Consider the following 17,714-nt stretch of genomic DNA (forward strand, 5'->3'; position numbering starts at 1 on the left):
CACATCTCTCCATATTAATTTGTGCAAATGTTATTATTTACTTATTGCATTTATATCCCGCCTTTTTTCCTCTTTCAGGGACCCAAGGCGGTGTACATAATCCTTCCATTTTAGCCTCACAACAACAACCCTGTGCGGTAGGTTGGGCTGAGAGTCTGTGACTGGCCCAAAGTCACCCAGTGAGTTTCCATGGCTGAGTGTGGACTAGAACCTGGATCTCCCAGCTCCCAGTCCAACATTCTTGCCACTACACCACACTGGCTATCCATTTCCATTGTTCTATTGAATCTGAGGAACGCCACGGTGGGATATGATCATCATCCGTCATCTCTTGGTTTCCTTCTATTTTGAGTGCCAGGTATTTGCATTCTTATTTGTTAGTGCAAACTGCCCTGAGGAAGGATGATATGAAACAGTTTGAAATAAACAAATACATCGCACTGAGAGGATCACTTCCCTTCTTTGACCAAAACGTATAGGTTGAGCAACGCAGCAGCAAGCTCAGAGCAGGCAGCGCCAGTCCCAAACCGCCAACATCAATTCAGGCCTCTCCAAGCCCAGTAAGATCTCAGCACAGGATTCTCCAAATGCCAGGCCAGTGGTTTCAGCCCCCCTTCCTAGCTTGCTGGTAGCTCATGACAGCTGCCCTAAAGGTTGCAGATAAATTGTTTTCCCCCAGTGGGGGTTATACATTGCAACATTGGCTTAAAATTGCCTATTTAGCTGTTATCAATATAAAAGCACTCTGTCTAAATTGTAAGTATTTGTAATGGCAGCTGATCTTGATTCTGCAATATAACCTTTTCTTTTGGCATTCCTTCAGGGACAGCCACAGATTACCTATTCATGCTCCTGGCTTTATGTCTCTCCAGTGTTTACTGTAAGGGTAGCTTTGGAAACCTTTGGTAAGATATTTTTCATGTAACGTCATGTAGAAAGTCTTACATGATTATACTTAGGTATTAATTATAACCATTTTGCTTTGTCGCTCTACAATTTTAGTGCTTCTATTCCTCTGGAAGAGCACAGCCTTTGGCAATTAGTTTTACTGGAGCACTTATGCTATCTGATTTTTAAAGGTCTCAGGTAAAGTGAATAATATCAAGTAGGGATGGGCGGATTCCCTACCTGCTGCTCCGGGGGAAATCCGCCTACGGGGCCATGGATTCAAACTCTGGCTACCATCTTTCTGCCTGGAAGCTGTGATGCCATGAAATGTTTGCAAATATTTGAATTATTTGCTGCCACTGTGTCAGCAAATCGTGATGAGGCCTGTAGGGAGAGACCTCCCACCCCAGCCCTACAGGGACTCTCACAAACGTTAGATGCTTCCTGATGAAGCTTTTATGGTGCATTACCCTGCCTCATTCACGGGATTTGGGGGAATGTCCAGACAACGACGTCTTCAATTGGTGGCCCTCTCTTATTTTCCCATGGCATCCTCCCTCTTCTTTTCTTCCTGAAAAAAAAATGTGATAAGAAAGAAGGACAAAGTAGCTCTGTGGCTTCCAACAACATGGCACCTGTGGGCCCTGTTGTGTATGCGGACACTATTCTTGGTGCCCACTAGGCTCCCTGGCCCTCCTGATTTTTATTTTATTTCTTGATTTAAAAATAATATTTTTTTTTTAACTGGGATGCTGGCATGGCATTAATAGAAGCATAGCTTCCAAATCCCGGGAAGTACTAGTTCCGCTCTACTCAGCACTGGTTAGGCCTCATCTGGAGTACTGTGTCCAGTTCTGGGCACCACACTTTAAGAAGGATGCAGACAAACTGGAGAGGGTTCAGATGAGGGCAATGAAGATGATCAGGGGACTGGAAACAAAGCCCTATGAAGAGAGACTGAAAGAACTGGGCATGTTTAGCCTTGAGAAGAGAAGACTGAGGGGAGATATGATAGCACTCTTCAAGTACTTGAAAGGTTGTCACAGAGAAGAAGGCCAGGATCTCTTCTTGATCATCCCAGAGTGCAGGACACAGAATAATGGGCTCAAGTTACAGGAAGCCAGATTCCGGCTGAACATCAGGAAAAACTTCCTGACTGTAAGAGCAATACCACAATGGAACCAGTGACCCAGGGAGGTGGTGGGCTCTCCCACACTGGAGGCCTTCAAGACGAGGCTGGACAGCCATTTGTCAGGGATGCTCTGACTTGGATTCCTGCATTGAACAGGAGGATGGACTCGATGGCCTTGTAGGCCCCTTCTAACCCTACTATTCTATGATTCTATGAATTAAAGGCTAATCAGCTGTAAAACCACACACCCTGCCGTGTGTGACAGACCAGAGGTGGCTGGTCACACTTCAGGGAAAGCCCGAGTGAAGAGACGGGTGTTGAGGAAACATCGAAACGTCCAAGTGTGGGGGCCTGTCTAACGGCAGTCGGTGATGCACTCCAGGGGTGGGCGCAGTGACTCTGGATGCTCCGCTGCAAGGCACCCTCTGAAGTGCTTCCTGTCATGGCTGCGGAGACCCGGCAGGGACATACGAGGCGAGGCGCTCCCTCAGGTAGCCCGGTCCCAAGTGGTTTAGGGTCGTATACGTTAACGACAACACCTTAAACCTGGCCCGGTAGCACTATCCTTCTCGTAGTATCTCCTCAGCCTGCTCCTCCCCTTGCAAGAAGGACAGTTCACGCATGTCCGCAGCCTCCGTTTGGGCTCAGGAACTGGCCTCTCCGAGGATGTAGCTGATTTCCCCGTGCATGCAGGCCTCAGTTCTCCAGGGAGGCTTGCGGGTTCATGGTCCTTACTGAGATCATGTTTCAAGTGATGTTGCTCTACCAAATTAATTTCCCCCAAATCAACTGGCGCATTTTAAATCTAAGCTTGTAACCGATAAATGTTCCAAGGGGCTTGTCCCCTAAATCCCGTGTGTGTGTGTGTGTGTGTGGCCTTGGGAGGGAAGCTTCCTTCTAGCCACAGATGCTCTATGACCAAGGCCTACAGGCTCCTTTGTCTTTAGCAAACGTGTGTCTGTGAGAGTGTGCATGTGTCAGTCCGAAAGGGAAGACGTGCAGTGCCTGGAGGCTCCAGAGTTCCATGGCGGAGGGGAGCGTACCCAGGCTTCCCTCATGCACACAGTTTTCTGCAAGGCGTTTACCCTTGAGGTTGCTCAGAGCTGCCATATTTTGTTTCCTGGAAGTCATGTTTTCCAGGCTGGATGTGTCTAAGCATGTACAGAGTGCCTTTTTCTTTCTGATGGAAGCAGCTTTTAAAACACTTTGTCAGCACAAGGTGCCTCTGAGCATGTACAAACTGCCCCAGCTGAGAGTACCACCTTTTCCAAAATTGATCCAATAGAAAAACAACAAAAAACACTGACTCCATAAATGTTCTTCTGGCTTTATCTGCTCTTGAATGTTGGCTGGGCCAGTTGGTAACCCTTTACATTGTCTCCGCTGCAGATAGCTCTGCAGTGGAGAAGAGAGGTGAGGCATTTTGTACTTCAAGGTAGACATTTAGAGGAGACTGGAGTACTATAACGAGGTTCTGTCTCTTCCGTGGCTATTTGCTTTGTTCATTAAAATTAATATTAAACTTCATAAAACATGAAATGTGGGTTAATTAAGGAACTGAAGGACGGAAAGTGTAGGAGAGCAAGAAACAGTAACTCCAGCCTCCCCTCCTGGAAGGGAACAGCCAAGATCGGCTCAGCTTACGACCATAACTTCCAAGGGATCTGGACCAAGTCAGCCATGGAGACCTGGTGATGTGCCTGAGCCCAGGAGGAGCTCAATGGGCAAGTCTCAGCATCATGAGTTGTCCTTGTTGGGTACATTCGGGGCTTATCAGGGTACCGAGGGAGGCTGGGGAGATCCCCTTGCTTGGAGCTTTGTTTAATCCCTCGGGAATCCTGCAGGCGTGGGATGCTGAATCCCTGGGGCACGTGGGGTGTTTTCTTGGTCTCAAAGTGAAGCATCCATCCTGCCAGGCGCTGGAGAGGCTCTGTGTTAACACGGATGTTGCCCTTTCTGCAGAGCCCCCGATGGTGAACGTGACATTCAGGGTGGATAACGACGGCATGGAGACCCTCGTCTGCTGGGCTGATGGCTTCTACTGCGGGGAGATTGATGTTGGATGGAGGAAGGATGGGGAGGTTTCAAGACACGGCTGGACAGCCATCTGTCAGGGATGCTCTCACTTGGATTCCTGCACTGAGCAGGGGGTTAGACTCGATGGCCTTGTAGGCCCCTTCCAACCCTATTCTATTCTATGATTCTATGAGGTCCAAACATGGACAGCACCTGCAGCACCTGGGTCAGCATCAGGATTGACCCTAAGGAGAAGGATCGGTACCGGTGCCGCGTGGAGGCCTGCCGAAGCCCCTGGAGCTGGCCTGGGAGGAGCCTGCTGGTGAGAGAGGGCAGGGGGGGGAGGGACAGGGAAGGGCTGTGGCTCAGTGACGGAGCACCTGCTTTGCATGCAAAAGACCTTTGGCATCTCCAGGCGGGACTGAGAAGATCCTCGACTGAAACCCTGGAGTGCCCCTGCCAGTCAGGGTAGGCAATACTGAGCTTGCTAGACGGACCAGTCATCTGACTCGGTATAAGGCCGCTTCCTGAGTACCTAGCTTGGCTCCTTTGCTGGAGTGGAGGATTCTGGGAGGCGCTTTGCCATCCAGGGAAGAAGGAGAGAGAAAACAAGAGGCTTCCTCAGAAGCATCACAGGCAATGTCAGCTCCTCTTCCTTCCCCCAGGATCCCACCTGTGCTTCTGGGTGCAAAGCAAACAATTTAGGTTCTGTTGTTTTAAAACACTGATGGAGCCCTTTTTGAGAAGTGCCTCCTGCTTTGCTAGACCCTAAATTGGAGTTCTGTGTTACGGACAGAAGCTGACTGTCACCCTTCTGCCTGTAGGCCTGAGTAGCTGTCATGACACGAAACGTTTGCATTTACTTGAATTATTCAATGCAAACAGGTCTGCGAAATGGGAGGGGTAAACTTTTGTTCTGGGTTCCCGTTGTGGGAAGAGACCTTCCTCCCCATCTCCAGCTCTTATGGGCGCTCTCACAAACCTTGGCAGGTGACGATGGGGAAGGGGGCTGTTACTTCGATAATCCCCCCTTCTGCTTTTAGCGCCCCCCCGCAACTCCATGAGCTCCCAGTTCTAATGCCTCCCCCATGATAGGAAAATATTGTATTGGGTTTCCCTTATTTTGCTCTTTCCCCACGATTCATCTTTAGCATCTAACTTGGCCGCATCATGGGGTCCTTTGGGTTGGTGGTGCCTGCCGTCGCTGGGGTTGTTGGGATCTCGGTTTGCCTCCATAGGTAATCTGTGAGTGCATTTGCTGGGGGTGGGTGAGTTGGAGAGTGGCCCACTGTCCTGCCTGGGCCCCCTCTTTGGGGTGGTTCTGATGAGTCCATGGGCTGGGCTTCTCTGCCCCCCTTCTCCGCCTTCTGTCAGCCTTCGTCAGCAGCATCTGAAGTCCTGGCCTCTTGCCTGGGGATCCGATCGTGTGTCAAGTTGCTCTGTCACTTGGAGGGGTTCCATTGCTCTTCCCAGCTGGTGGGAGGCATCCCATTCCAGGCCCCTCAATGCATGTTTTTCTCACCTTGACCTGAGTTGTCCACTTCTGATGCTGAGGGTGGGGGTGGGGATTGGTGCAAACAAGAACACCTTGAAAGATTGGGAGCACTCTAATTTCCCCAAAACTTTCAGCAGGGATTAAGCTCAGGTGGGCTCGTTCAAAGTGGCCGAGGGTCTTTTGTCTTCCTTGCTTTTACAGTACCAAAAAAGCCGTGGTGCCCCTCAGAGCAGTGGCAACGGCCTCTGCAGCCTCCCAGCCACATTTTCTGGGCAAGAATGCTGCGGGAACGAGGCTACGTACGCATGCTGCCCTGGGTGCGTGGCTATGAGCAGTGGCAGGGCTGTTTTTCAGGCTGTTAAAGCAAGAAAAGGAAAGGGAAAAAAACCCTCCGCCATCTTATATACACTAAGGGTGTTTCTACATTAAGCAAAACCCAAGCAAAAACCTTCCTGGAGCTTCCTGCTTTCGGTTCCTTTGCAGGATTAGGAAGGGCTCCTTTACACGGCAGACATGTGGCTTGAATGGAGGGAGTGCCTTCCTCCCGCCCTGGCATGCGTGCAAAGGGGGGTGTGTGCGCATCTGCTGCACTGTTTTCTCGCAGCCCCCAGGAAACCTCTGACTTACTTCTGAGTAGACATAAATTGTAAGATTGTGCCATAAGTCTGCAACCTTACATGGGAGTAAACCCCATTAAACTCAATGGGAATTAGTTTTGAGTAGAAATAAGATTGCTCTGTAAGTCTGCAACCTGCGGCACGTTTACTTGGGAGTAAGCCCCATTGAACGTAATGGGGTGCACTGAATCAGCAGAGGACGTTGCTTCTGAGCTTGGTGGGGTGGGGGATCAGATGTGTCTCCCTTCGTTGCAGGGAGGCATTTGACCCTCTCCTCCCTCTGATTGAGACACGTGCTCAAGCATTTGCCTGGCAGACACCTGGGAATCGCAGAAAGTCCTTCCTCAGCAAGACTTGGGCGGAGGCAGGGGTTGCAGTCAACAGGCGATTCTTCCCTCGCGCCTGTCAAATCTGCTCCTGCACACCCCGCTCCCATCCTCAATGCCTTCGTCATCCTGACCACGCGCACCCCCAGCAACTGAAAACAGACGCCCCCAGCTGGCAGACAGAGTGGTTTCTTCCGCTATGGGATAATTTCACGTGGCGGTCATGGCGCTCCTGTTCCATGGGCTGGGAAAAATACTACATTCTTTGCGTTTGGGGAAAACACGGGATAGGCTGGGGGAAATGGCAGGAGAAACTCTGGAGGGGAACGGCATCATCTAAAGAGCCCGCAAACATCCGTGGGAGAGCCATCTCAATAGCAGGTAAAAACTCCGTGTGATGAACCCCTAAGGTAAGCTTAGGCGCCCCAAGCTTTCAGAGGAATCCTCTACATTCCCCCCCCAGCAATTGAAAATCCCCCCCCCCAGTTGCGCAGGGTACAGGTGGAGGCTGGGATTCTTTTGGCACAGCAGTAGTTTCGTTGTCTTGGCGTCTCTCCAACGTCTACCTGTTGTTTCTCTCTGCAGCATGACCTGGACGGTGGACCTCTGGACTGGCAAATCTCCCGGTGTAAGAAGTGGATCCTTAGCATTTTTTATTTTTCTGCCCCTCATAGGGACTTGTTCTACCCCTGCAAGCTGACTAATCTATACTTGGGATCCCTTCTGACTGCAGAGTGCTTGGATGGACTCACAGTGGCTTTCTTTCTCCTCCTCCTCCAGGCAATTACCACCTTGACTTTATCCAGGAAGAACAGGCTGACATCCCACATTTGCATAAAGAGCAGGAGACCCTGCTGAGAGCTTCTTCAGGCTTGTCCTGTCCTGTCAAGATGGCTGGTGAAGGGACTATGTGGATGGAGCAAGGAATTGCCATCATATCTACTATTGTGGGCAAGAATCCCTTAGAAGAAATGGAGTAGCACTCATAGTCAACAAAAGGGTGGGAAAAGCAGTACTGGGGTACAATCTTAAAAACGATAGAATGATCTCAGTACGAATCCAAGGCAAACCATTCAACATCACAGTAATTCAAGTCTATGCCCCAACCACTGATGCCGAAGAAGCTGAGGTTGATCGGTTCTATGAAGACCTACAACACCTTCTAGAACTAACACCAAAAAAAGATGTCCTCTTCATCATAGGGGATTGGAATGCTAAAGTAGGAAGTCAAGAAATCACCGGGATAACAGGCAGGCATGGCCTTGGTGTACAAAATGAAGCAGGACAAAAGCTAATAGAGTTTTGCCAAGAGAACATGCTGATCATAGCAAACACTCTTTTCCAACAGCACAAGAGGCGACTCTACACATGGATGTCACCAGATGGTCAATATCGAAATCAGATTGATTATGTCCTTTGCAGCCAAAGATGGAGAAGCTCCATACAGTCAGTAAAAACAAGACCTGGAGCTGACTGTGGCTCAGATCATGAGCTGCTTCTTGCAAAATTTCGGCTTAAATTGAAGAACGTCGGGAAAACCACTAAACCGTTCAGGTATGACCTAAATCATATCCCTGATGAATATACAGTGGAGGTGAGGAATAGATTTCAGGGATTAGACCTGATAGACAGAGTGCCTGAGGAACTATGGACGGAGGTCCGTAACATTGTTCAGGAGGCAGCAACGAAATGCAAGAAAGCCAATTGGCTGTCTGATGAGGCTTTACAAGTAGCTCACGAAAGAAGGGAAGCGAAAAGCAAGGGAGAAAGGGGAAGATATACCCAACTGAATGCAGAGTTCCAGAGAATAGCAAGGAGAGACAAGAAGGCCTTCTTAAATGAACAATGCAAAGAAATCGAGGAAAACAACAGAATGGGAAAGACTAGAGATCTCTTCAAGAAAATTGGAGATCTCAAGGGAACGTTTTGTGCAAAGACGGGCATGATAAAGGACAAAGAAGGCAGGGACCTAACAGAAGCAGATGAGATTAAGAAGAGGTGGCAAGAATACACAGAAGAACTATACAGGAAAGATCTGACTGTCCCTGATAGCCATGATAGTGAGGTCACTGAACTTGAGCCGGACATCCTAGAGAGTGAAGTCAAGTGGGCCTTAGGAAGCATTAGTAACAACAAAGCTAGCGGAGATGACAGTATTCCAGCTGAGCTATTTAAAATCCTAAAAGATGATGCTGTTAAAGTGCTGCATTCAATATGCCAACAAATCTGGAACACTCAACAGTGGCCACAAGACTGGAAAAGGTCAGTTTACATTCCAATTCCAAAGAAGGGCAACGCCAAAGAGTGTTCAAACTACCGCACAATTGCGCTCATTTCACATGCCAGCAAGGTGATGCTCAAAATCCTACAAGCTAGGCTTCAGCAGTATGCGAACTGAGAACTACCGGAAGTACAAGCTGGGTTTAGAAGAGGCAGAGGAACTAGAGATCAAATCGCCAACATTCGCTGCATCATGGAGAAAGCAAGAGAATTCCAGAAAAACGTCTATTTCTGCGTCATTGACTACGCTAAAGCCTTTGATTGTGTGGATCACAACAAACTGTGGCAAATTCTTAAAGTGATGGGAGTACCAGACCACCTTACCTGTCTCCTGAGAAACCTGTACGAGGGTCAAGAAGCAACAGTAAGAACCAGAGATGGAACAACTGATTGGTTCAAAATTGGGAAAGGAGTACGACAAGGCTGCATATTGTCGCCCTGCTTATTTAACTTATATGCAGAGTACATCATGAGAAATGCCGGGTTGGATGAATCAGAGGTCGGAATTAAGATTGCCAGGAGAATTATCAACAACCTCCGATATGCAGACGATACCACCCTAATGGCAGAAAGCGAAGAGGATCTCAAGAGCCTCTTGTTGAGGATGAAAGAGGAGAGTGCAAAAGCTGGTTTGAAACTCAACATTAAAAAAACGAAGATCATGTCATCTGGCCCTATCACTTCCTGGCATATAGAAGGGGAAGAAATGGAAGCAGTGACAGATTTTACTTTCTTGGGCTCCAAGATCACCGCAGACGGTGACTGCAGCCATGAAATTCAAAGATGCTTGCTCCTTGGGAGGAAAGCTATGGCCAACCTAGACAGCATAGTAAGAAGCAGAGACATCACCTTGCCGACAAAGGTCCGTCTAATCAAAGCTATGGTTTTCCCAGTAGTAATGTATGGCTGTGAGAGCTGGACTATAAGGAAGGCTGAGCGCCGAAGAATTGATGCTTTCGAACTGTGGTGCTGGAGAAGACTCTTACGAGTCCCCTGGACTGCAAGGAGGTCAAACCAGTCCATCCTAAAGGAAATCAACCCTGAGTGCTCATTGGAAGGACAGATAATGAAGCTGAAGCTCCAATATTTTGGCCACCTAATGCGAAGAGAAAACTCCCTGGAAAAGACCCTGATGCTGGGAAAGACTGAAGGCAAAAGGAGAAGGGGACGGCAGAGGATGAGATGGCTAGATAGCATCACGGATGCAATGAATATGAACTTGAGCACGCTCCGGGAGAGAGCGCAGGACAGGAAGGCCTGGCGTGCTATGGTCCATGGGGTCACGAAGAGTCGGACACGACTGAACGACTGAACAACAACAACAACTAGAATTGTGGAAGGGGAACCCCTCTGGAAATGGGGATGGGGACACATTTTGGAGAAGGATAACGGTGCATTCTCCGCTTTTTTCTCCTGGTTGCTCCTTTTCCCCCTCCCTCCATTTTCTGGGTTGTGATAATAATGACCCCTTTTGCCTTTTTGCTATTGTTAGAAAAAGGAGACTCCATAACCATTGGCGTCTCAAGTTACGTAAGAGCCCGAGTGGCGGGAAAATATAGGCGGAGCAAAAAGGGAATCATACTGACGCGCTCAAGACTAACGGCTTGGTAAGCTGATAGTGACTGTTTATTGGATATTAACTTAGTGAGCCGATGTACTAACTGTTTCATTGGTTACTGGTAAGAACAATAGAAGCGATATGATATAAAGGGCTTTTGCACACGTGTCTCGGGGTCCAGACTGCTCTGCACCCGTTTTGCAAAACGTTCAATAAAATAGTGTTGGATCCACTGCTGCCTGCCTGGCATTCTTTTCTTCTAAACCGAAAGCAAGGACTTTTTATCTAACACCCTGGAGGCTAGTCCAATTTGCCCCAAAGAGGAGAGTCAACTTCAGGCTGGGTCCAACTCGATTTTACTGTTTGCAAACAGTTCGACAGAGGAGCTCACGCTCAAAGCAGAGTCAACCTTGGGCAACCCCCGCGCTACAGTTTTATCACCTCAGCTTGCATTCCTTAGCCAGCGTGTCACTTTGATTGGTTGCTAGCAGTTTGCTTGGCAACCTTATCTTAGGGTTACTGTCTGCTCATTCCAGGCATGCGCAGCTCTTACAATACTACGTGCTGCTTAAGGCTTTTAGGTTACATTTTTACTACAATTCCCCCCTCAAAAGGCTTTTCTCAAATTTATACTCTCTTTGGTCCAGCGGTGGACTACGCACTTAAAGGCGCAAACTATTATCGCTGCGGCATTGACGGTTTTCTCTAAACAGCAAGTGAGGCCTAGGACGCCTTTGTTTTAGCTACTAGAATGTTGACAACAAAAACACATTTTTTTTGAACTTTTGGAACTCAATTTTGTTCCGTTCATCAGGAACCCTTGAAACAAGAGCACCCTCTTTCTGTAGAGCTACTTGAGTCCTTTCAGGGGTTCATTATTCCAACGGTGACCTTCAGGTGGGTCAGCTTCCGGTGTGACCCTCTCTGGTGCAGGTGATGCCTTTATTTAGTGTGATGAATCCACTTTTTCCCTTTAGCGACTTTTATAGTAATGGGAGTGGCAAGTAGGATCTGAAACAGACCCTTCCGCTCCTTGGTAGGTGGTTCATCTTTTTAGGACTGGATTAGCACCCAATCGCTGGGATTGAGATTATGCACTGGAGCATCTAAAGGCCAGGATTGGTGCGGTGTCGCAAACCTATGAAAACAAAACAGACTGCAAAGCAGTAACATAACCTTGAATCTTAAAACTTTTACTTTTAAATTCACATTTAAGCTATCAGCCATAGGTAATATCCGAGGTGGGCGCTTATGGAACGTTTAAAAGGTGTCAATTTAATAATTCCCTTGGGGGTGCACCGTACTCAAGTCAAGGTGATTGGCAAGGCCTGTGGCCTTTCAACTTAATCTTTAAACAAATTCTAGTGAGCATTGTCTTTAAGGTGCAGTTCATCTTCTCAACTTGACTTGAGGATTGAGGTTTCCAAGGGGAGTGTAGCTTCTAGTTAGTTTGTTATGCCTGGGCCACTACTTGCGTCACCTGTCCAACAAAATGGGGCCCCTGATTTGATTCACTCTCGCTGTAGGTAACAAGAGCTTAGGGATTACTTTTTAACAGGATCTTGGCTACTGTGCAGTCAATTGGTTTTATCATTACTAGCAGGTACCGATAACCATGAGTCTGGGGCAACTCTGAAAAGTCAATTTGAAATCTCTGAAAAGGATAGTAAGCGCATGGGCGACTTCTCATTTGAGCTGGGGGCTCAAACATTTTTGAATTGTTTTTGAGGCACAAATGGCAGTCAGCCACTGTTCTCAGGTCTTGGTCTAACCTGAAGGAGGTGCTATCTGCCTCCGGCGCACTCAAAATCGGGGTGTTAAAGGGGGATGATCCCTTTATTAGCTAACCATAACTTTTGAACTTCTCAATGAGCGGCTTCAAGCTTGCACAGGTGGCTTTCTTCAGAGGATACTGCCTCATGCACACAGGGCTCTCCCTTTTTAAAAGAAGATTTTAACTGGTGTTATGCATTTGCTCGGGCAGGGGTTCTGTCTGCCCACACACATGGATCAACATTCTCTAAAATCTCAGTCCCTTTGGCCTCTGACACAATCTCCACTGCTTGAAGGGCCATCTGCTAATTTGAGCCTTGCATTGCTGGCAGCTGTACTACAATCTGATTATCACGGAAGAAGATTTTAGCTTGCAGTTTTGTTAACAAGTCCCGCTCCAAGAGGGCAACCAGGTATGCAGATGAAACTACAAAGGCATGTTCCAGTATGTTATTTCCAGTCTTCGTGAGGAGGGGTTTACACACGGGCAATTTAGTGTTTTTTTTCCCTTTAATTCCTTTTACATTTACATGCTTTCCACTTTCTCTCGCCGGGGGGGCTTCAAAGGGATCATAGAAAATGTGGCTCCAGTATCTACTAGGGCCTCACAGTCCTTGCCACCAAGCCTTACTTTTACCTTGGGATTCTCCCGAGCGTTTGTTCGTAGGGTGGTGGCCCTTCAGCTAGACTCCCCCCAACCCTGGAGGATCCTGCCTGCGTTTGGCAGCCTTCAGGGTGAGTTTCTTTTCTCTTTCAACTCTGGAAAATCTTTTTAGTGTCTCTTCTCTTGACAATACGCACATTTATTGAGCCCCAGTCGGCCCTTTCCTCCCCCCCCCCCCCGTCGCTTCTGTGCTCTCAAGCCGCGGTTTATATCTCCGCCCATGGTGGCTGCCAGCATTGCCTTTTCCTTTTTTCAGGAATGGCACTCTTTTCATGTGCTCTCATGTGCACCATAGCTCTAAAAACTTCATGATCTGGGGTCTGATAAGGCTAAAGCAGGCAGTGATATTAAGGCTTGCTTCAATTTAAGAAAAGCCTTTTTTATTTTAATTGTCCACTTCTAGTGGGTAATATTCTTGTTAAAGCTTCATATGGGGGCTTTGCCCCTTTTTATGGCTACTATAGCCTCCCTCTTGTAACAGGCACACTTATCTTTTGGCTTGCCTGTTCTGCAGATCATGTTTCAAATTTTCTGTGCCATGCACCAGTTTTAACTCTTTGTCTTCTCTGCAAGTTAGGCTGTTTGCCATTGCTTCGACAGAGACTCGCTTGCTTAGATCTTCTTACTAATCTCAACAACACACATTTGGGATAAGCTTTCTTTCTTTTTTAAGCCTTTTTGTCTGCTACTTTCTTCTGCCTTCTTTTATACCTTTTCATATCATTAAAATCTAACACCATGACTGGAAAACATTTGTTTTGTATAGTAGGGCATGGTGGAGCAGATCTAACCATTATACTGCTCCTCTGACTGCATGGTCAGGGCCCATCAAAATTAAGGGAAGGGCATTTTTATACATGCAAAGAGTTCCAAGCCACCATTTTTGCATCGGCAACTCCACACTGCATGAGTTTTGGCAGAGTGTCAGGTTTGCCTCTGAGCAAATGGAACGTCAGAACAGTTCAGATTCTGAGAAAGAGCTGGAACACATGGGGCAGGAACTTTCTTAGGCTTCAGAAACACAGCTGGGCTTAGAAGTATCACGGGAGAGTGGGGGACTCTTCCCCTCTCACCTCTTAAGAGAATTTGCTGCCCCACTTTTTAAAGGGAAACTAACTTTCGTAGTTTCTCTTTGAACTTTTTGAAGGCTGTTTCCTTTGTAGTCTGTGAATCTCTAGCAATTTGTATTTGTATGCTTCATTAGGATAAATGAAATCAAAGCCATGGAAATCATAGAATCATAGAATAGTAGGGTTGGAAGGGGCTTACAAGGCCATCAAGTCCAACCCCCTGCTCAGTGCAGGAATCCAAATCAGAGCATCCCTGACAGATGGCTGTCTAGCCTCATCTTGAATGCCTCCAGTGTGGGAGAGCCCACCACCTCCCTAGGTAATGGGTTCCATTGTCATATTGCTCTAACAGTTAGGACGTTTCTCCTGATGTTCAGCTGGAATCCAGCTTCCTGTCACTTGAGCCCATTATTCCGTGTCCTGCACTCTGGGATGATCAAGAAGAGATCCTGGCCTTCCTCTCTGGGACAACCTTTCAAGTACTTGAAGAGTGCTATCAGATCTCCCCTCAGTCTTCTCTTCTCAAGGCTAAATATACCCAGTTCTTTCAGTCAAATGCAGCTTTTTATCTGAGTGTTGAAATCACAAATCAAACTGTACACTGAGCTGATCACAAACAAACACACAGTCTACAACAACGGGAGTTTAAGGCTATGACAAGCCTCACAGTACTTTTTATGGCAAGTCTTTAACTGTCCAAAGTTCCAGTCCATGTGCAGAGTGCCTCTAACAAAGAAGGCTTTGGGCCATGAAGAAGAACAGAGCAGTGCTGCTCGGCTTTCCAGCTGTGATGCTTTTCTTGTTTGTTTGTTTTTTTGCAAATCTCACTCTTTTGTCAGGTCCTCACAGACACCTTCCAGCCTCTCTGCTTGCTAAGGCTAAACCAGCCACGGCGAAGGGGGGTTAGGCAAGTCCCCCTTGGCTCTGCTCTGAGCAGGCTGACAGAGAGAAGCTCACACAGACCCTGATATTTTAAGAACTTGCTCTGTCTTTGTTTCTTGATTTTGCCACAGTCTAAGTGGTCAAACAAATCTCTTTCTTCAGCAGTTGCAACGTTTTTCAACTGCTTTTGCTTCTTCTAACAAACTTGGATACGGTGGCAGACAAACTGTCTCTGGAGGGCCCCCTCCCTCCCCCAACAACTTCTCCTCCCAACCTAACAGACCGAATCAGACCGGGGGGAGCTCAGGGCACCTTGGGCAGGGTCTCCCAGTCTTCAAGCTCCTTCCGTGGGGCTTGAATCAGGGAGAACAGGGGCCTTGGGCTTCACCTCGGAGCATACCATCATGACTTTACAATATTGAACTTTATATTCAACCTTTTCTCACCTTCAGTGGATTTTGGTTGGCACTCATCCAAATGCTGATAACCTCACCTTCCCTGAGGCAAATTTATCTCTTACTACTTGATTCAGACACCACCCGCGGTCTCTTGCCCCTGTGGTCCTTTGCCAGTAACACATTTACACATTTACACTTCTGTAACTAAGGGGGATTCTTTCCGCACCAATTCAACTAACAATCAATATAGGCAAATTGATCCCATTACCCATTATTTACAACAATAACGTGCACTTTTCTAATTGTGGCCTTATTAAAGGAGCCGATATCTGGCCAGTTGACTCCAAATGACGGCCATTCCAATTGACAGAGTGTAACCAGCTTGCCTTTCGACAACTTAGTGCCATAATTATCTTTGACTTTGCTAAAGTTCTTTAGCATGCATCGCAAGGGAGTGGCAGAGCTTTCTAAACAGGAGCTACCCGCCCCCATTGTGCCTACCTCTATTTGAAACCATACATGCTTACACGGAGTCTAACAAACCTCAGACGCTCCGAAGGCAACTCAAACAGAAAGACAGAAGGGAAATACTTACTGTGCCCAGCACCCTAGTGCCGTCTCTTCAGACCCGTTCAGCCTGGTCGACTCAATCAATGGAGTCCACGCCTTTAACCTCCTGGGTGTCCTGACCCCTGTTCTCTGGTGCCGTGGCAGACCTCAAAGGCGGTCCGGCGCGCCCCACAGGCACCTTCGCCGGTTCTGTCGTTTGACCCCAGGGTGGTCCAAGGGACTCCTGACTGCTCGCCAATTTGTTGCACAAAATGCTAGTGTCGCCCCCTGGAGGCTAGTCCAATTTGCCCCAAAGAGGAGAGGCAACTTCAGGCTGGGTCCAACTCGATTTTACTGTTTGCAAACAGTTCGACAGAGGAGCTCACGCTCAAAGCAGAGTCGACCTTGGGCAACCCCCGCGCTACAGTTTTATCACCTCAGCTTGCATTCCTCAGCCAGCGTGTCACTTTGATTGGTTGCTAGCAGTTTGCTTGGCAACCTTATCTTAGGGTTACTGTCTGCTCATTCCAGGCATGCGCAGCTCTTGCAATACTACGTGCTGCTTAAGACACATACAATGGCTTTTAGGTTGCATTTTTACTACAGTATCATCTAATACTGGTTAGCTGGTGCAGTTTGAAGTTTTAATCCTGGTTCTTTAGAGGTCTGGTTATCCCAGCTGAATTGAAATTCCTTAACTGGTGATGCCTAAGAACAGTTAACCTTTCCACAGATGGGATTTTTAAAAACTTCAACCTAAACCTGTGAAGAACCCAGTTTGAAAATTATTGTTATTCAATAACATTCATAGCTACTGGGCTACAGGCAGGGCCTGAGGAAGAATTCTGTGTAACCTGAAAGCTTGCATTCTTACATTGGTTATATAAAATGTTGTAACACCCCATTTCTCTGAGCGGCGAGATGTTCCAGGGGTGCAGCTCTTAGCCAGGTTTGGTTTCCTCTCAGAGGAAGTCACTGGAGGCTGACTGGTGTTTTGTGATATTTGTGTTTATTTACAAGTATACCGGTTGAGCATACATCAAAGCACACAGCTTAAATCAGGGGCACCGAACCACTTATAGCCTCAGGACCAAGTTCAATTTCTGAGAAGCGTTCAGGGGCCACATTCCAGTGATGGGTGGGCCGAAGGCAACATGGAGTAGGGCCAAGGTGAAGGAAGTGGAGCCAAAATACCAGCATATTGTAGCTCAAAGCTCTCACTGCCAGCGACGAAGCCCCAGGAGAGGCATGTCACCCTTTTGGCATGGGGGAAAACGTTCACAAATGCTTGAAAACCACCAAATGGTTGGCGGCTGGGGGAAGGGGGCGTGGCCACCTAGGGAACCCAGGAGGGCTGGATTTGGCCCATGAGCCTGAGATGCTGCACCCCTGGCTTAAAGACTCCGAAAGGCAGGCACGGCCTACTGCGCCCATATCGGATCTTGAGTGAGACAGCCAGAACCCCCAAAGACTGTGGGCTTGCGGAGCCCAAAACTCAGCCCTCTGTGTCTTTCTCAGGGCTGGCTCACATGTATCGACAAGCCACAGTGGGTACATTTTAGTGGTGTGCAAATGGTTCCAGAATTCTCCACCTTATTTGTGGGCAGAGGAATTTGGGAGAAATTCTCAATGGTTTCTCACAGGTGGGGCTCCCCCTTGGCAGGGTTTGTAGCACAGCTTCTTTCTTCAGAAGGGGGTTTGGGTTTTTCATACTGCAGCAGCATCAGCAGTGTTGGCAGACTGGCCCCCATTGGCACTCACTACAATGCAGGTGTGAAGGGGCGCAGTGCTGTATCTAGCTGAAGGGAAGAGGCAGAGTTAGTGCCGAGCCAAAATCTGCCCTCCAGTTTCCTCAGTTTTCTTCCCCCATAAAAGAGGCTTCCGTTGTTCTGCCTCATTCTCAGGGTGTTAAATTCTTCCTTGTGGTGTTTTTGAGCTCACCGAATTACCGCTACCCCCCAGGCTGTGGGCACCTCCTGATCTGAAAAGGCCCTATGGGAGGAATGACCTCATGATGCCTTCCGCTGGGCTTCAACTGAAGTGAAGGGAGCGGAGGAGGCTGCCGG

The 17,714-nt window shown here is 47.9% G+C and overlaps 1 protein-coding gene and 1 long non-coding RNA gene across 2 annotated transcripts in view; one reads left to right on the forward strand and one right to left on the reverse strand.

Annotated features, from left to right (window-relative positions):
• Nucleotides 1-2,391: 2,391 nt before the first annotated feature.
• On the forward strand, nucleotides 2,392-10,210 carry LOC146356294 (uncharacterized). Its single transcript, XM_084830050.1, is given in 8 exon segments — nucleotides 2,392-2,511; nucleotides 2,596-2,740; nucleotides 3,410-3,433; nucleotides 3,917-4,077; nucleotides 5,411-5,460; nucleotides 7,378-8,028; nucleotides 8,527-9,616; nucleotides 10,139-10,210. Coding segments are annotated over 8 exon segments (2,313 nt in total).
• A 441-nt stretch (nucleotides 10,211-10,651) lies between these two features.
• LOC146356295 (uncharacterized) overlaps nucleotides 10,652-17,714 on the reverse strand; it is an 867,031-nt gene continuing 859,968 nt past the window's right edge. The window contains exons 2-3 of the long non-coding RNA XR_014787307.1: nucleotides 15,695-16,162; nucleotides 10,652-11,468 (exon numbers count right to left, since the gene is read on the reverse strand). This is a non-coding gene — a long non-coding RNA (uncharacterized LOC146356295). The remainder of the gene's footprint in view (nucleotides 11,469-15,694; nucleotides 16,163-17,714) is intronic.

The sequence above is a fragment of the Heloderma suspectum genome, chromosome 2 (assembly GCF_057233095.1).
Source record: "Heloderma suspectum isolate Gila_16-S chromosome 2, 16-S_ref, whole genome shotgun sequence".
Lineage (NCBI taxonomy): Eukaryota > Metazoa > Chordata > Lepidosauria > Squamata > Helodermatidae > Heloderma > Heloderma suspectum.